The sequence below is a fragment of the Notolabrus celidotus genome, chromosome 2 (assembly GCF_009762535.1).
Source record: "Notolabrus celidotus isolate fNotCel1 chromosome 2, fNotCel1.pri, whole genome shotgun sequence".
NCBI lineage: Eukaryota > Metazoa > Chordata > Actinopteri > Labriformes > Labridae > Notolabrus > Notolabrus celidotus.
Genome location: NC_048273.1, coordinates 29,409,472 through 29,429,411, shown reverse-complemented (window position 1 = coordinate 29,429,411; position 19,940 = coordinate 29,409,472). Strand labels below are relative to the sequence as shown.

The following is a 19,940-nucleotide window of genomic DNA, read 5'->3' as shown; positions in this document are numbered from 1 at the left end:
AAAAGAACCAGAACCAAACTCAAGCAAACAAAACCAGAACCAAGTCAAGCAAACAGAACCAGAGCCAAACTCAAGCAAACAGAACCAGAACCAAACTGGAGCAAACATTATTAATGTCCTCAGGTTGGCATTGAGAAAAATCAGATGGCTCAGCTTGGATGGGCTGATCTGATTTCTCCTCTCAGTGAGTATTTGTCCTGTCTTTGAGAAGACTCTCTCAGAAGGAACAGATGTAGCCAGAATACACAGCCTCTCCTCCATCACCTGTATACTATATCCTAACATGTGATTGGCCGCATGGCCGCCATGCTAACCAATCAAAACAAAGTTCTGCTGTGAGCAGAGCTGGGGTTGAACACTGAGAGCTAAGCAGCGAAAGGAAAAACTGGGAGCCGTCTCTCTCTAGATGCGAGCCGGCTCTTCTGATTCACTATAAAGCATCAACTCTCAGAACCGCAGCTTTTGATCATGACACATCACTACCCTGCTGAGAGTCCCCTCAATGTGGGTGGAGTTTGCCCACGGGAACAGAGAAGGTTCCCGTCAAAAGTCATGCCAACACCTGCATTCTCACACTTTACAGATGAGGTCAAGAGATAGGGAGAGGGTGTGCGTGTGTGTGTGCGTGCGTGTGTGTGTGCGTGTGTGCGTGTGTGTGCGTGTGCGTGTGTGTGTATGTGATTGGGGTGAAATATGTCACACAGTTGCAAAGAAACAATTAGTATTTGACACTTCTGACCTCTTTTAGCCTCCACTTTGACTGCCGGGTCAAATTGACCCATGAACATATCTATGCAATATAAACATGCAAGGGGGGGTTGCAAATATGTGACAGGAACCATTTTTATTTTATATATTGATTACGCTAATTAAGGCAAGTAGAATCAGTTTCATACCAAAAAAACACTTTTAACCATTTTTTATTTTATTTTTGAACTTTTAAAAGGGTCAATCTGACCCTGAACATAACAGGAGGGTTAAGTGTTCACTTTCCATTATGTTTCCAGTTGCTGAATCATCAAGAACACTTTATTATGGTAAAATGTCTTCATTGCCCCATGGACGTTTTGAGATTCTGTCCAAGATTAAAAGCTGTTTCCCCGATGGCTTCAAGCACTCACTGAGCACTTATCCTTTGTATAAGGTCACACTTATCTTGTGTTTACTTCAAAGTTTATCTTTTGTAGTTTTTAACATAGAAGCAAGAGACTATATAAGAATCTGGCCTTCCTCTCCTTACTCCGCTTTTAGAGGAAAAAAGCTCCCGTGTGATTATGGAGAAAAGTTGTGAGAAAAGTTTTAAATGAAGTTCATGAACACCAAATGTTGGGGATTTGAATGAACTGTTCCTTTAGAGAGAAATTAAAATGTGTTCTTAATCTGTTTTTAAGAGCTATGTGTTTAAACGTTGTTTGTCTTTTGATTTGTTCCCATGAAAATAATATAAAACAATGTAAAACTGCTGGAGTATAGAACAAGTAATTAAAATTATATACAGTAAATACAGAACTTTGCTAAATGTAATTTACAGCAATCAGGGTTTTTTGTGTGTTACAGACGGGATACACACTATGGGAACAACATCATGGCACTCTCATAACTGTGCTGTGTACACATGTACCAATGACTTCATTTAACTGTATTTGTGCAGCTTTATTGTTTCAGTTCAAGTTTCAGAAAGGAATTACTGCGCCTGTGCTGCTCTGCCTCCAAGATGAATAATTAGTGAACTATGTTTTATTTCCCAGCTGCTGGATGACTCAGAGCGTCAATTATGCATTTCATCATGCCTTGGTTGCTCCTCACTGCAACATTTGTGGAGGAATAAATCTATTTTTCAACTGAAGGCTGGATCATGGTAAGGACATTTTCTGTAGATGTATCATTTGATATATTTTAGATGATATGCTATGTTTTTGTTAATTAGTTTGTGGCATGTTTCTGTACCTGTCGGGAAGATTCAGACAAGAATATGAAGAAGCAAGGAGTTAATTTCTTGTGCTGATGGCCTTCCTCTCAGATAAACAATGTGCCTCCATACTTCCAGAGTTATTTTTGAAACTCTATCAGATGTCTGTTTGCAACGAAAACAATCAGGTTGATTACATGTGAATTAATTCCACTGAGCTGTGTGGTTATATGAGGTTAAATCAGCAGAGCCCTGTGCTGAGCATACATACAGTTAGGTGGGTCAGATCCTGCTATAATGGCACAAAGGACTGACCTGCAGGCAGAGGCCTAAAGCCTAATGAAGACCCAACAAGCTGCAGCCAGAAAGAAAAGGATGAGTTGAAAAATATGTTGTGCATATCGCTGCATTATCTGTTGGCACAGCTGTGCTCACTGGAGCCTTTATAAAGTTTACTCAACTTGTTTTCTGCTTGAAAACCCAATGTCCATGACTTCGACTCTCTGGTCCTGATTTAATTTTTATATGATGAGTTTATGATTGAAATTCTTGGCACACACTACAGACTAATGATATAGAAAAAAAGAGAGAGTTACCTTTTTGTCCTGAGCCACATCATTGTTGTTTTGGTGTCCAGAGGTGAGGCTTCCTTCGCTGAGTAACCTCAGCTGGGAGCTTCTGGCTGTGGAGAAGGAGATCCAGGAATTGAAGGAGATCCTGAAGATGTTGCTGGCGAAGAAAAAACTGAAAAATACATTATTTTTTCTTGTTTCAGATTTGTTTGGAATGCAAAACAAACTGTGATTAACCCAACAGTTCATATTCCTCACAGTTTCACTACATGGTAACTTTAAAATCATTGTTTATAATATAAATCCCTCTTAACCTTTTTGCTTTGTTTTTAGTTGTATGTAGATATTCTGTTCTACATTGATGGTTTGCCTTTTTGTTGATTGTTTTCTTTAGGAGGGCCACTCGACAAGCCTGTTAGGGTTTTTTGGCTCCTCCTGCACATTACATGTCACTAAAGTTAGTGGTTAGTTTTATTATTGAATTTACCTGGTATATCTTTCATCTATCATGTTATTGAGCAGTAATGTTTTGTTTTGTTCTTTTATATGTGCAATACAATAAATAAATAAATAAATAAATAAATAAGAAACTGAATAGTACTTCTTTCATTTTCAGCATCTAAGAACTTGCAGATAAAATCCACCATGAAAGTTTCCTCAATACACCAAACCCTTTTAATTTCTCAGAACGCAATTTTAAAGCCATAAAATGTAATATAAACACAAGAGAACACTAAATCACGTACAAATCTGCTCAACTGTTTACTATATCTGCCTCAGGATGCAGAAAACCAGCCTCAGTACAGAAGTGCTTGCTTTGACAAAAACCATAGCAGCCTAAAACCAGATGACTCTGACTATGGACCAGGTTTCAAAGTTTTGTTTACCTGTTATTCTTGTGTACTGTTACATTGACATTTGAATTTATTACTCTAATAATCCCTTATCTATCCCTCTTTTTTCCCAATTTGGAAATCGCACAAATTCTTCTCATTCCTCTTACTGACTACTAATGTGTTGATCAGTAACACTCACTGAGTTTTGTGTAACTTATGTGAACTCCTGAAGCAGTCAGGACAGAGCTTGAGCTAATTCAGAAGGAGAACGTCCTTCAGACTTCAAGTTTACAGGCAAAGAAGGAGAGAAGCAAATAGCTTCTAGGCCCAGGAGACAGTCTTACTCTCCCCCACCTCTTCCTCCTCCAGACCAACCCAAGAGACTCGCATTTATGCAGCTCTTTCCCTGGTACATAATTTACAGCTGTAGTCAAAAATAATTATTTAAAAACTATCCAAATGAACATTGCAAACATAGTCACCTTGAGTCATGTCCTATAATGATTCTCATGTTCAAAGCTTAAATAGTACAGTTTTTTGTGTAAGCTTGCACCCAGATTCTTAACCCCATTACTAAAAAGATACACTCTATAGTTTCAGGGTCCTGCTTCCTGAGTCATTGTCAGTGTCTGCTGTCACTGTCTGGGCCTACTAACCATTTTTCTTTTAAGATTCAAAGGACAGCATCCCCTCATCTTGTCTTTTTTGGCTGGATTTGTGGTGTACTGTAACATGGTGCTGGGAGTCTGTGTTTGTCTGAGGGCACTGCGCCTCTACTCTCAAGGTCTTGAGCTGCACCTGGAGAAGACAAGTTGTGGTTATTATTCTCCAGGCCTAAAACAGTGGATTAATGTGTAGAAACATTAAGATTATTTAATCATAAGTAAGTTACCCTATGCTACTGTAGGATCCTTGGCCTTCACCTCTTGTGTGGTGGAGGTGCAGATAGCTCAGAACTTGTATGTTATCAAGTAGGAGGTTTCCAAACTGGTGATCAATGGCTGGACTCAGACTGGGAACTTTGACCATAACATAATTCATTATATTCACATGACAGTCACTTTACTTGGCATCACACTCAGAATGAAAAGCCAAATCATCATTTTGACATCAGAGGTCATACAGCTGAATCTGACTTCGACAAAAAGTATAAACAGGAAACAAAAAAACAGTTGATCATGTTTCTCCACTTCCTAATCATCCAGTGAAAAAGCAATGGGTGGTTAAAACCAAGAGAAATGCTGGGCCAAGTTTCAAGTTACAAAATGTATATATAACTCAAACTTATGGGGTGCCATTTGTAAAGTTGTGCACACTGAAAATAACAGCAACATTTCTCCACATTTAGCTCCAAAACGCCATGAAAATTTAGTGAATTTTTAAAAAAGTCACGTTTTTAAAAAAATCATATTTAGAGGAATATTTGTGATCTACTTCACATTTAATTTTGTTGAGAAAAATATATTAAGTTAAAATCATTGTTAAATCCAAATGCTAAATATAAATCTAAATGTTAAATATAAATCGAAATATTAAATATAAATTGAAATATCAAATATACATTTAAATGTTGAATGTTGCTTCGCGATCCTAATATATACATAGCTGATGTGCAAATTCACACTGCCTTCTAGCAGAAATACCACATAAAAGCTTCATAGAGCGATATAGACTTAGCAATAGCAACTTAGCTTAGACAGAAAGGCTAGCTAAAGGTTGTTACAGTTAGCTAACGGCGAGTGCTCGCTAAAAGCAATGCTAGCTAACTAACTAACAGTAATATAAACTTGCTAATACGTAGCGTAAACTAGCTGTTTTGACTTGGTTGGCTTACTTTAGTAACTAAGCCTTACCTGTTGAGCTATTTTTTTGCATTAAAAAAACAAAAAAGCCAGCTGCCATGTATTATCTCACCAATTATTAATCATGGAGTGTACAAATTATATGACAAAAATGAACAACTTATCCAAACCAACACATTTCAACATAAAGCATGTTCTAACCATTAATTGCAGATACATTAATTGCACTACACTTATAGTTAAACACTTATCCTGAAATGTGTGAAAAACACTTTTCCTCGTGAATATTTAATGTGTAATTACCATTAGAAAAAGGCCCGTCTCACAGTATGTCATATTTTCTCTCCACGCAGCTTCGTAGTGGCCACTAGATGGCGCCATTGCGCAGTCTACCCGAGACCCTCATGAAGCCTTACCTCACAGTTTCCCAGGTATGAAGAACCCGGAGATTGTATTAACACCTGAAAGAATTAGTAAAGATGACTCACGTTTCTGATTACTAACTTCCAAATTTTGTTCAATAGCAAATTCATTTCCTCAATGTTTTAAAGGCAATGAAAACTTTCAGTTTTGTGGGGCGGCTGATCACTGGTTATCGGTCTCTCAATCGGAGGTTAGGTGTTCGAGTCCCGCAGTCCACATGCCGAAGCGTCTTTGGGGGTGACACCGAATCCCACTTAATCCTGTTGACTGTACCAGCTGTGTGAATTGGTTTTGTCATTACCGAGGGGTATAAAAAGGTTCAACGTGACGTATAAACGCGCTTTGATTGGTTGAGTCAAGACTAGAAAAATCCTACATAAATGCAGTCAATACAAAAAAGTGTTTTGATAAGCAGACATCAAGTTTGTTGAATTTTACACCATCTCATAAATTGAGCTTTGAAAATTAAGTGTCAGTTTCAGAGCCTGTGTTTATATCTTAAAAAGTTACTTCAATGACCCAGAAGTCAAAATCCAAAATTGTCTTGGAAGAGAATGTAAAAACATAAACACGTCAATGAAACAAGTGAAATCATTAAGTTTTCTGTGGACCTACAAATCATTGCTAGTGTTTTCTCTTCAAGGTGTTCAGTGTTTTCATTAAACGAACAGATTGAATAAAATTAGATTGAATGTAAACACTAGGTTTAGCTAACTCAGCCTTTACTCAAGACAGGACATGGTAGGAGTCGGAATATGTGAAGAAGTGAAAAGGAGACAAAAATGATGAAAATGTGGCCGTGAAATGAACAACATTTTAGAATCAATTCTCTAAAGAGTAAAAACAGTCACCTCAAACTGAGTTTTCCATCTTCGGGATCGTGCACCGGTCAAGTTCACCCAACAACAGAAATTAATCATTCTGGACACAAACTTACATCTGCAAATTTTTTATTCTTTTTTTTTTTTTTACTACAAGTATACAAAACTTGACAGACAAATCTATGAAAATGGATCTTATTTACAGAAACAAAAGTGTTGTAAAGGTGGAGAAGGGCTGGACAGGCATGCTGTGCTGGTTTCCAAGATCAGAGAAGAGTTGAAGAAAGTCACGCTGAAGACTTGACGGAAGATGACTGGCTGGCAGACTATTAAAAAGAAAAAAAAAAAAAAAATGGCATCATTAAACAAACAGAAAAAAGGTTTGTATAAAGATTAATAATTTACATGCATGCCTGTATGTAAACTCCAAGCTCTTTTATTACTTGAAAATCACTTATATAAGTGATCTTTCAGACTTCAGCAACTGCAGAGTCACTTAATGTGAAAAGATGGAGAAATTTCGCATTTGATCATTTCAATAAATAAGAATCTCACAGAGCAGCAGCTAAAGTTGCACATTGTGTTAGAAGTGCTCTGCAGATAAACAGACTTGATTCTGTATAGCCAGATCAAGAAGTGAAACAGCTGCAGTCTAACCATTATCTGATTTTTAACTTACCAATTGAAGGTTGCAGACATCATTCATGACATGTAAACACAGGATTGCACCCAACTTCCCAAAACATATAGAAGTCATTTTGATTGGACTTAAAGAGCGCTTTCTTGTATGCATACTGCAATATGTCAGCTTTTAAAGATGATTTACAGCCAACAAGAAACTACGCAAATCCAACTTGAGAGTCCACGAGAAGCCTTATGCAGGCAGTAAATCTGCCATATTCTCCGTCTACAACCACCACGTCCTCTAAACCATACATAAGACATAAACCTATCACTCGCCTCCTGTGATTTTCCTTCCTTGACTCCTTTGCCGTTGCTGGCACTAGAGTCACCGCTGCCATTAACTGTGGCTTCCTGTTTTGCTTGTTTAGCATCAGTGTCCTTTACTGGGCTCTCCTCTTCTGTTTTCCTCTGTGGAAACATAAAACCAGGACAAAGGGAGGGGGGAGGAAGAAGAGACTGCTTTCAATACAGCCGTGCATTCAGACAACCTTTAAAGATGGATTGACATTGAGGATAGGGAACTGAAGCTGTATCCGCCACTGATTAGATAGAGCAAACAACAATTTGTCTTTCATGCACAAAATCAGCTCATAAGGATTCATTTACAGCATCAGGCCGCACCACAACACAAACACCACATGCCACAACTACAGTAAGACAACTAAAAGCCACAACACATACACACAAGCTACAGACTAGCACATCATCCCGACGAAACAAAGCAGGCAAGCACACAGACCCTTCAAAATAAAAGCAGACCACGGCCACTTTCACCACAGACATGATTAGATCTACGTCGTGAGTCAAACTGCAAAGACGTCACTGCTTCAATTAGGAGAAGATTTTCCAGCTCTGCAAGGAAAGCAGCACGACCACCCCACTTCAGTCAGGGTCATCCTGTCTCACCTTTTTCCTGACCAGGTGGGAGATGTCTGAGGCGGCTTTGGAAGACGAGGAGCTGCCAGATGATTTCACCGGGATCTGAAAAAGAAGGCGTTTTTTGTAGTTTGCACAGTCTTTGTTCATGCCAATAAAGCAAATTTGAATTGAAAAATTGAATTTAATTGATATTCTGTAGGAGGTCGGTTTATGTTAAAGTAGGCAGAGGATTTCATCAGTTTGAAGAAATTTACTCCTACAGTGTCCTCACCTGGCTTGGTGCTGCAAATGCTGAAGATGAAGATGATGAAGCACCTCCGTTTTCACACATGAATGCTGATGAGGTTGAAGCTCCGCCCTGCAAGAAATCAGTCAGTTAAACAGAATTTAAAGCTACTGTTTCAACTAGTCTGAAACTTTCCATCAATGCAAAGACAAATATGAATACATTAACAGGTGTGTATTCTTCCTTGTGGTCTTGTATACTCACTAGTGTCTGCTGAATGGCCTGGGATGCAGCGCTGGCTGTTTTCTGGCTTTCCTTGGCATCCTCCACCTTTTCCCTGATGTCAGGGAGAAGCTGCTTCAGCTCCTCCATCTCATTCTTCTCTTCTGCTTCCCCACCTGCTGCGGAGATCACCTCCTGCAACATGGCTAGACATGGACAGTAAGAGAACAGGTGAGGTGCATGATTGTGAGGACTGTTAAAGAGAGACACTCTCACACTCAGTAATATTTTTGAAACTACTTCTGTCTAGAGAAAGACGACCGAGTGCTCCCTTACCCAGACGTGTCTCGATGACTTTTATGGAGCTGTTGTAGTGCTGGATGGCCTGACTGTACTGGTCCATGTAGCACAGTGTGGTGGCGACATGGTAGTGGGTCTCAGCCAGCAGACGACTGTGGGGAGTTAAGTGCTTCAGCTGCAGGGTGAGACACTCCTGGAAGTCGTCCAGTGCTTGGGGATAGTTACCTGGTAGAGGAGAGGACACATAGTTTGTGACATCAGGGGTCACATATGGCTCTAAATGGATTGTAGCATTTTCTTTAAGACATTGTTAGATATTGATACTTGGGTGACAAATTTAACTCTGAAAAGCTCTTTAAAATAGTCAAAGTGTCAAAGCATTTTCTAGTTCAGCTTCTGAAATGGAAGGATGTGCTGAAGTCATTTTGTGGGGGGGGGGGGGGGGGGGGGGGTGTTAGTTTGGCCACTTAAGAATTTAACATTTTAAAATCAGCCGAGACTAAGTAAAAAAAAAAAAAAAAAATACTAAAACATCATATCTTACTTTAAGTTACTGTTAGAAATTCATTTTGAAAATGTCAATCTGCCACAGGTCAGATTAGTTTCACATGAAATCATTTTAAGCAGCAGTGTTCAAACGTTTCCTGAAAGGTGGTCGACCAATATCAGCTTTCCAACGACAGAAGCCGATAATAAGGAGCGCAGGTCAGCTGATGGCAATTACATAATGCCAATGTCAAAATTGTTATCTGCATTTGATGCATTATTTCATTGACATCACAAACTAATATACACAGGTATCTCTTAACCAGTGACAGGTTTTAGATGGACTTAATTCATGAAATAGAAATACATTAGCTTGTGCTGTAGATTTCAGAACATGGAAGTTAAGGTGTAGAGTAATGCAGTCAAGTGATGCTACTTTTTCATATTATATTGTTTGTTTTATCACATACTGTCTTGTCTTATATTAAGTCTGTTTTATTGTTGCTTAATTTGATTTGTAAGATGACCTTGAATGTCACCCATAAATCAAATGCATTATCATTCTTACATAAATACCAGCCAGTACCTTAACCATCCTTAATGACAGCATATCATAACATTGTTTTACACACTGATGAGGCTACCTGCAGTGTCTGAAGACAGTTTTTTTTTTTTTTTTGGCCTTGTGAATGCAGAAAGTGCGCTATGCTGATTATTTCAAAATGCCATTAAATCTGTCCGTCTCTGATCCCGAACATTACTTTTTTTTTTTTTTTTTTTTTAAGTATCCAAATGTAGTACGGCCAAAGACTTGAAAACAAAATAATTTAAATCATAAAAGTGTAGATGTTTAGTGTGCTGCATGCAACATACCTGACTCAGCACTGACTTCTCCAAGTTTCAGATACGTCTGTGCTGCCATCAGCTGATCGTCTTTGCTCTCTTTTCTGTTGAGATAAGAGAAATTAACTGCAGCAGGCTTTTAGTACGGATTCTACTGACTTTATGTTAATGATATGCTCACATTGTGTTCTCTCTTCATTGTTCCATGTCGTTCTTACCTTTTGTAGATGACTTTAGCCACCTCCAGCATTTCCCACGCCAACTGCAAATTACCAACTTCATCTTCTTCCTGAATCGTGGGGACAAGCTTGTTAAAAACTAAATATTTACCACTAAATCAAAAGAAGGCTCTCATTTATCAGAACTTACCTTTTCTTGTCCATTAGTCTCTCCATCTTCCTCATCGTCATCATCATCATCATCGTCGTCATCATCATCTGTTGAGGCGTCAGCAGAATAATTAAACAATGACTTCTGGCAGAAAGTGAGGCAACATGTATAAGGACACAAATGTTTTTAGGCCCAGTTGCTTCTTTCACCCATGTTTCTCCCCTCCACCTTTTGTAGCACCTGTTAACGTGACCCGCTCACAAAAGAAAGTTGTGCTCCCCCTTTCAACAAAAGTGCTCTGTATCCAAACTTCTACTGCCCTCTGCATCCTCCTCCTCATCATCTTCACTCTTCTTGGATTCCTCGTCTTTTGCCTTCATCTCTTTGCCGTTTTGCTTCCCGGCACCGTTCACAGGAGCAGCCGAGTTCTCCTCTACTCCGTTCACTTTAGTTCCCTTGGCCAAACTCTTGTCGGGGGAACGTGAAGTTTCCGCTGAGCCATTTACTTTATTTATCTTTGGGGACTTTGCCACACCGTTTTCCTTTTTCACCTCAGCGTTACTCTTTACATCCTCAGACTCTGGTTTGGTTTTAGCAGCCACAGATTTTTCCTCCTCTGCCATGGCTTCATACACCTGCTGCCGTAGCTCATCCCTAGTTTTTTCTGCACCAGAGAGGCATTTTTTTAAACATAGCATTACAGCACAGAAATATTTGTACCGACGCTGGTCTGCACTGCCCAACACTGTCAGGAAGGCAGCTAAGTTTGTTCAAAGTTTTTATTCAGAGCTTTAAACATTTAAGTTTAAAAAGGAGACCAGCACCCAAACAGCCTCCTCAGATCTGAGCTATTGTGATGAAAAAATGATAAGCAGTAAGATCTTGATTGGCTTGCCACCACAATTAGTAATAGTGTAAACATATAGTGCTGCATTAACCTCTGCAAAAAAGCAGATATCCTATTACAATGTTACAATGTCATTGAGCAGACGCTTTTATCCAAAGCGACGTACATACACGTATATTACACAGTTTCACATCTGCTTGCCGGGAATCAGAAGCAAACAGAACACTATCTCTGATTGAGTTATTTCTTAGAGAAAAAGAAGGCAGCCAATTGTATTAGGAAAAAAAAAAAAAAGACTCCACACTCACCATCAAGGTTACTGGCACTCTCAATGTTGGAGTCCTTGGGTTGCTCCTCTTCCTCCGACTCCTCTGGGACTCCCTCCAGGGCATTACCAAGGACACTGTTCTCCATCCTGAGCAAAACAAAAAGGAAAACAGTCAAGCTGTGGAAAAGCTCAAGTCTGAAAGTTTTCACCCCGTGTGAAAACTTTACAACAACTTCTAGTCATGAATCATCCAGAAAATACTTAAAATCACAATGATGACAGCAGTTTAACTCTACCTACTTTACAGCAGCATCAATACTAAGTCAAAACAAGTCTGCAAGTCAAGAGGTTCACCAACCTGGCAAGCTCCAGCAGGGACTTCCCACAAAGGAAGAATGCCTCACCACACTCATCTGCAGTGTCACCGTACTTCCCAGCCCTGGAAGATGTTTTAGGTGGATTAACAACAAAAGTTATTTCAGCATGCAATTCAAGCCTGGAACAAATTTGAAGAGCATTAAACTTGCACTGACTAAATTGTTACACTTAGAGGATCACTCTAAGGCCGTTTTCAAAACAGCCTGCTACATACCTATGAATGTGCATACTGCTTTTGAATTTAGTATGTAGTATGACCATTCTGTTCGATCTGTGTTGCAGTACGCTGGGCCAGAGGTCACTGAATTTCCTGTTTCGGGATGCGGCAGTAAACAACGACCAAGCTGATAGAGAAACTGCCTCTTTAGCATCCACTTATGATTTTAAAAGTTAGGAAGCTGCTTATACGGAATCTAATAGTTTTTACAACACCTAAAAACTGAGTTCCTCCACCAAAGAAGGAAGAGAAAAGAAAAAGCGGACAAGCGCTGTGCATTGTGGGAAACAGTACGCGAGGGAGACTGGTCCGATGCATTCTTTGAAATTTTCCCGAATCAGTACAACATCCAGGGAGTTTTGGCATACTGCAGATTTTGTTCTTGGTCACATATTACTAAATACTGAATTTTGGCCAAATCAGTATGTACTGCTAGTATAGTAGGGGGTTTTGAAAACCGCCCCATTTCTGCTACCATTGATAAAACGTGGCTGCATTCTTTTTGTTCAATAAAAAAGGACAACCTAAAAAGAGTTTCATAACCTGTACAAAAGATAAGCAAAATCTTCCACAAGAGCAAGCATGAAAATGTTTGTTTTTTTATTATTATTATTATTATTATTATTATTATTATTATTATTGTCTTTGTTCATCAGTGAGGAGGAAGAGTCTCTACTATGCCATCCAGTCTGTATCATAACTTGTTAAATAATTCCTCTCGACAACTTTGATAATAAATAAAGCGTCAATACCGAGGAATGAGTTTGTATCAGACAAATAAAAAAAGAAGGAAAAATAATCCGGAAGAATCACATCCCTAGAGTCTTTGTTTTTCTTCCCATAGATACTCACAGCATGCTGCAGGCATCCTGAAACACGCTGACAGCAGAAACAACATCTCCCATGACTAGATGCCTATTCCCTGTGCCAATCAGTTTCTTTGCCTCCTCCATGACGTCGACAGAGCTGCAGAGAGGGAAAAAGAGAAAACAAGCATTTACTAGGTCAGCACTGAAACCATGAAACACGTTGGGAACAGTTGCAGCAGCAGAGTTTCCAGCACGGACACTCACCTGTCTGCAGCAGCTGCTGCTGATGAGGAGCACGGCTTCTCTTCCGCACTGCAAGAGTTTAACATCAGTTCAGTCAGTGACAACACAAGTTACCTGACCTCTTTGTGGAGTACGATCAAACACACACACCCTGTACTATAACTGCTGACTGCCATGACATAAAATGTTAGCATTGTATGGTTGTTAGCCAATTATAGCCTTCCAGTCGGAGATGATATTAATGTATCACCAGCATAACATCAACATTAAAAGTCTGCATTTAGTTAGTAGTATACTAAAACAATTTGTATTTTTGAAAGTGACTTCCCATTCATGTTAGGTCCTTATCTTTAGTTGCGTTATCGTGCGTTAGCTGCTAGCTAGGCGTGTTTCCACAGAACACAGTGAAGCATTACCAACGAGTCTTACCTTCCAGAGCTCGACGCGGTGGACGTTTCCTCTGGCATTTTCTCCTCAGGGTGTAAATAACCTCGGTGGGAAGAGATAAGACAGTGTTGGTGTGCAATGAGTGAAGCACAGACAGCCCTTCTGTGACAGTCTTTGTTGGCGCGCTTAAATAGAGAAAAGAAAGCTTCTATTTCCGCTTAACTTGGAACGCGGGAGATTGTATTTAAAGGGGCCGCAGCGAATATCGTGAAGCGTTCAAAGCTAGTGGGAAAACCTGTATTCGTCAGGGGAAACAATCACAGAAGCCCTAAGCAGATAGGCTTCCAAACAATCTAATGTGGTATGGTTTACTGTGGGGAAAAGGGCAATTTTAGAGATCTCAAGTATGAAGAAAATGTTCGTATTTAAGCGAGGTGACAGAGTCCGAAGTCCGGGAACAGACACTCTCGATTCTTCACATCCCAAACGTTTAAATCCCCTCCAATAGTTAATTATCGGCCTGTATTTGACATTGTTGAACAGAAAACATGATGTCAGTAACACAATTTGTCATGTAAAGCCAACTATTTATTTTATAAACATTATTTTTGAGTGGATTTTTAAAAAATATTCAGAGAAATTAAGATGTCCGTGCCTCGTTGGCGCAGTAGGCAGCGCGTCAGTCTCATAATCTGAAGGTCGTGAGTTCGAGCCTCACACGGGGCACTTGTTTTTCACGTTTGGGAACGATACCACCTTGGACCTGTACCTACATTTTCAAAACTTTTTACCTAGTTCTCTAATGATTTCGACGTGACTCGTGTCTATCTCGATATGACCAAGAACATACGTCTGTCAGCAAATGCGGCATACATATGAGTAGATGGCTTATGTCAAATCGACATTTTGACCCATGATGAAAAAGAAAGAAATATGAGGATTGAAGGTACCTATCGTTAAATTTTGAGTGTTGATACACGTGTTTAATTGAGGAAATAACTCTTTTAGATCAACTAAAAAGTGAAGTAAAAACAAAAACACATAATAAAAAAATAAATAATTGGCTAACAATAATACTTTTTATTTATATAACTCTTTTCAAAACAGAGGTTACAAAGTGCTTTACAAATAGGATTGAAACTAAAAGACAATAAAATAGAAATGTGAAGTAGACAATGAAAAATATTAAAAAGAAAGAAAAACAATAACTTGCAGAAAAGAAATGACAGAAAAGAAGATTAAAAAAAAGGTTAAGACAAGAGGTTAAGATAAAACAACTTTGGAAGATTAAAAAAAACAAAATATAAACTATCAAAACAATTAAAAGATCAGAAATATAAAATATAAAAGAAAAAAAAGCCTGCCAGTGATACTGCTTGAAGAATAATAAAAGCATCTGGATTAAACACGTTTATCTCCTAAGTGTATTTTAAAGAGAGATTTCGATATAGTAAGAAGTAATGATAGTAGGAAGAAGACAACTCAATTGAAGAAATAGGATCACAAAAACAAACAAAATATTGTCCATGCAATTTTAATGCCAAAAGTTAAAAGCTACCCTCTGCCTTTACCAATGGTTTGTAATTCAGAACTAATTTTGGCATTAGACATTACATGAAAATCGAGGTTATTCTTGGTTGTAGCAGCCAATCACGTTGCCCTCTGCTACCACAAGTCTACCAAGATTTGGACACAATGGCCAATCAGCGCCAGAATCGCGAACAAGATTTGGCCTGGCAGCTACCAGGAATTGACCAATCAATGAAGACTTCTACACGACCACGACAAGACCGCTCGGCTCAAATTAAGCGATGCAAGATCGGGTCCAGCTGCCCTCGCCCACCAAATCCTCTTTGCCTAAGGTGGGACCTTACCAAGTTTAAATTGCATATTGCTTATGGTAGCATTTACCATTACCTTAAAGTACTGTATCTCTGAGTGATTGTGGGATATTAACTTAGATTTTGAGCCTGTTGAGAGAATGTGCATAGACAGAGCATTATATATATCAAATCCACATCATAAGGGGGTGGCGGTTGAATAAGACTGAGAGTAATAATGATCTACACAGCTGCGGAGGAAATAATAATGAGGATAATGTGTTTCCACACGTTTTATCCATTTAACCACAGTTCTGATACTTATGTGTTTCTCTGTTGTCTTATTTTTTTTTTCCTTTTATTCAAATCTATTTGTTATGCCAAATCTGGCAGTCTAAACTTGACTGACTCTTTGGAAGCAGCAAATGTCAAGGCTGTCAATAAAGGAAAGCCATGGGTTAAACCCATGTCCCCAGAGCTGGTTCCCACTGATGTAAAAAAAAAAAAATGAATCAAAGCATACAGAGCTGGAAGCTGACCGAAGGGGACCATCAGAGGCTGACTTCACCTCTGACTTATTATATAATGTTCCCACGTGCTATCTAATTGTGGTCATTTTTTATGTATTAAAGAAGAGCTTATTGGGGTAGAATACCTCTACCAACAAACCGGAAAGGTTCTGCAGGACTGCAAATTAGCAATCAAGGAATCAGAGACAGCTGATGTGGTTTTGGAGGTGGAGGAGTGTCAGGACATCACTGTCCCTACATTTGGAACAGAGCGGACACCTGCCAGTGATGACACCTACTCCGACTCCAGCAACCAGCTCTGTCCCATCAGTGTCTGTGATTCCTCCAGCACCATGGCCATCTCCTGAGAGCACTTATGTCCTGGCTCAGTGATGCCAGATGACTGTGAGTCTTACCATGGAGTTTATTTGATTTCTGTAGTAGACACACTTACTTTACAGAACAAAAAAATGTAAGCTAAATATTTACCTTGTTAATGTCGCCTCAGTGGACCAGGTAACAACAGTTTCTTCAACACCGGTCAACTCCACTACACATGATGTAAGAATCACTCTTTTAAATGTAAAGTTCCAACAAAATCAGGTTTATGGTGGCAGTGCTCTGAAATGTTTTACTGTATTTATTCCTGCAACCATAAGGTCTAAAAAATCTTTTCTTTTTAGGATTCTGTTGGACCTGACAATATCCAGGGGTATGGAGCAGTTCAGGACCTTGCTGATTTTTTGCTTGGCGTCAAAGACCACTGTCTGGCTCTGAGTGGAGATGAGTGTGCCCAGGTTATTACCCTGTGGTAGGCATTAGGGGAATATGACAAATCAGAATTACTTAATTTATCCTTGGGGGGAAATTCAGTCATTAAAGTTGCTCCTATACACAATAAGTATGAATATCAAATAAGACTAATAGAAGAAAGTAATTAATATGATATAAATACAATGAAAATAATGATAAATGTACAGAAGACAAAATAAGCTATGTAGAAAATAAATTCATTTATTTTTCTATTTTATTTGCACATCATAAAAACAACAATATGTAATAATCAAAAACATTGTGCAAGGGAGGTCAGAAGCCCCAAGGGGCTTATAAAGATACCTTCCCTCTTACTAAACAAAAAATTATAAACAGCAGCAATACAGATAAGTTACCCAAACTAATTAATAACTGTACATTTATAAGACATAGTAAAACAATTAGATCAGAAAAGTATGTTGAGACTTGTTGAATTAGGGACCTTTTCAGATGCTTTTTGAAGGATGATAGTGACAATGCTGATTGTAAAGATGTGGACAGATTGTTCCAGAGAGATGGTCCTTTATATTTCAAGGTGTGCTGATTAACGGATGTTCGGCAAAAGGGGAGGTGTTGAAGTCCCTGGAGATCAGGAAGAGGGCACTCTGGTGGTCTGTCTGGAGTCTGACTATGTCAGCGTTGAGAACATTGAACATTGTAGTCAGGTTTGCAGAGGGGGGCTGTAAACAGCTACCAGTAAGACACGTGAGATCTCCCTGTGCAGATAATATGGTCGGAGGCCCACAGCGCTCTCGGTGCTATCCCGGTCCATCGGACAGTCTGGAAGCCGTCGATGGAGACGTTGTGGTCGGGAAAAGAGAACCATCTATCAAGCCCATCACCAAACCTTGCAAAAAGGAGGATTCAGGGCCAAAGAAGATTGTGGCACCAGAGAGTGTGGAGAGCACCAAAAGGTGTGTTAAATGAAAAAAGTCCAGGAGGATAAAACTATGCACAAGTGAGAAAATGTATCTCTTAACACAGAGTAAAACATACGCAAAAAGAGAATGCACTGAACAGTAAAAATACAAAGACATTGAAGACCATCATATATTAATACAATGTATACTGTTATTTTCAGGTGTCTCATTGGAGCTCACAGTCCAGCACAGAGGCCTGACTGCAACAGAGTGGGGGAGGCAATCTTCACAAGACTCTGTTCAATTTACCAGAGTGCTGTGCGCTGGGAAGGAATGAAGGTGTCACACTTCACAATGGTGGCTCATTAGGGAGTTCATCATCACCAATGCAAGGGTGATGAATGAAACAACCATCCAGCTCCCTGAAGTGAATGCTGCCACAGTCACAATGGTGAGTAAATGTACATGCCTCATTTATGCACTTTGAATATTTGGACCTGACAAGCTTCCTGCTGCCATGCAAAAAGTACCATCCCTGCATTCTGGCACTTTGGCTGAGCCGCATGTGTTTGTCCTTCCCCAAACAACTGCTGGGGAGGCAAAGCTCAAGGGGAGAGTGCAACCCCACACCATCTCCAAAGGACTGACCCTTCCCATCATTGCAACAGCTCCACCGGACTCCCTTCACTTTATACTTCCATCTGTGCAGGTTCCCAGAGTGCCTGGATCCTCACAGATGATGGCTAAACCTGGAACCTCACAGACTATGTTTTTTAATCTCCCAACACCTTCAGTCCTGTCACCACCATCCAGTCAAGATGTCCCTTACACAACACAGCAGTAGAGGAAGAGAAGACAAAGAGCGGGATCTCACTGGAATGGTCACAAGAAAATATGTGAAGAAAACGGATGTGGTCCAGAGTCTGAGGCAGGTTGAAGGCGCCAAGAATTCTAGTTGATCACAATGTAAAAGAGAGTCTTAGCTTGATTCCTGATGATCACAATGTAAAGGACAGTCTTGGCTTGCTTCCAATGAGGAGTCCTGAGGTCCGTTTATGAGTGCGGGTCCAGGAGAGGAGTGGAAGGAAGGCAGGAGTTGGACAAAGCAGCACTGCTGGCAAAGGAGAACAGGTATTAGTAAATGTTCAGTACGAAACAAAGAATCTCAGGAGACTGGCTGGAGCTAGACTGACTAGCAGAGTCTAGATCTGGCAGTCTGGTGGAGTAGGAGCCCAGTATGGAGCCCAGTGATTGTCAATGACGTGCAGCTGCTGCCCGACGCCTGCACATCTGATGCCACTCCTGAAATCAAGCACACACACACACACACACACACGCACACGCACACACACACACACACACAGGGAGAAGGAGGAAGCCTCTCAGCTGGGATGAGGTGGAGGGTGTGACAAGGCCACCCTCGCACCTTCAGTATTTTGGCAATTGGTACTGTGAAGAGTCCGAGACTCTTGAGAATGGGGGATTGAGCTGGAGAAGCCAGGTTATGGAAAAAAGAAAAAGAGCCAAAACGACCCTCCAGCCTCTTAAAGGGCTAAAAGAATTAAAGAGACTTATCATTATTACTGAGCAGTATTGTATTATGATGACTTTTTTCTCTTCCTGTAAATAGTTTTCAGTTGTTTTGATTAATAGACCCTTTGTATTAGATTGTTTGTGTTATAAGTAATATATTAGTATTATTCATATTTTTGTTATTGTAAGTTTTACTGGTATTGTCGTTTATTAGTATTAGTGTTGTAATTATTACACTGTTGCTTTTTGCTTTGTATTAAACAGTGTAAAACTGGTTTAAATCATCTGTTATTGAAATATTCATCATTCCTTCTTTCTCTTTATGATAATCTAAATTACAGCTTCACAGACATATTCTGCAAATTGTAATGTCTACAAAACAGAGCTTTAATTTAACTCAGACAAAATTTAAAAATAACAATTATCCTCACATCAATCATGTCTTTGGTCTGTTTAGTGTTATACATGAAGATAAGTCAGGAAGGGGCAGGAATCGAACCTAATATCTCAGATTTATGTGACTTACATGACAGTATAACAGGAAGGAACAGGAATCGATCCCTGATCTCAGGTTTATTGATAATATTGATAGACCAATAAGCGCAGGCCTCTGATCTGGCCCTTATCAATCGGAGGATCATGAGTCCGACACTGACACAGAGTGTTTTTCACCTTTCGTATGCTGTTAAAATGAATGACCCTCTCAGCTGAAGTGAAACTTTAAAAACTTTAGTTGTAAGCCTCTTGCTTTGGGTAAAAAGGAGGTAAAACAAATGGATAAATAATGAAAAGAAAAACGGTAACTTACAGGCAGAAGTGTTTGGAGATTGAGCACTGAAGAACCTCAGAGGAACTTCATTATTTAAGCAAAACTGCGTCTTCTTAAGAAGTAACCCTGTTGTGGCTTTAAATGCCCAGCAGAT

At 39.5% G+C, this 19,940-nt stretch overlaps 1 protein-coding gene, 1 long non-coding RNA gene and 1 other non-coding gene across 7 annotated transcripts; 2 read left to right on the top strand and 1 right to left on the bottom strand.

The window, feature by feature from the left end:
- Window positions 1–6,482: 6,482 nt before the first annotated feature.
- Window positions 6,483–13,705, bottom strand: LOC117826492 (histone-binding protein N1/N2-like). Of its 5 annotated transcripts, none has more exons than XM_034702588.1 (15): window positions 13,525–13,704; window positions 13,117–13,164; window positions 12,896–13,009; window positions 11,807–11,887; window positions 11,489–11,595; window positions 10,650–10,997; window positions 10,373–10,440; window positions 10,222–10,292; window positions 10,034–10,107; window positions 8,711–8,899; window positions 8,417–8,580; window positions 8,198–8,284; window positions 7,954–8,028; window positions 7,324–7,455; window positions 6,483–6,689 (listed from the first exon to the last, which is right to left on the bottom strand). In XM_034702588.1, exons 1-15 carry the CDS (start codon window positions 13,560–13,562, stop codon window positions 6,651–6,653), a joined length of 1,635 nt encoding a protein of 544 aa, XP_034558479.1. In that variant the 5' UTR covers window positions 13,563–13,704; the 3' UTR covers window positions 6,483–6,650. The 5 variants fall into 5 exon arrangements, with proteins under 5 accessions (XP_034558479.1, XP_034558487.1, XP_034558504.1 ...); XM_034702596.1 differs by having other exon boundaries at window positions 10,373–10,438; window positions 10,654–10,997; XM_034702613.1 differs by lacking the exon at window positions 10,650–10,997 and having other exon boundaries at window positions 13,525–13,705.
- Window positions 13,706–14,135: 430 nt separating this feature from the next.
- trnam-cau lies at window positions 14,136–14,208 on the top strand. The gene has a single exon. It is a non-coding gene; the product is annotated as a tRNA-Met (tRNA).
- A 1,642-nt stretch (window positions 14,209–15,850) lies between these two features.
- LOC117826517 lies at window positions 15,851–16,735 on the top strand. The gene is made up of 3 exons (XR_004634056.1): window positions 15,851–16,216; window positions 16,320–16,372; window positions 16,495–16,735. It is a non-coding gene; the product is annotated as an uncharacterized LOC117826517 (long non-coding RNA).
- The last annotated feature ends 3,205 nt before the right edge of the window (window positions 16,736–19,940 follow it).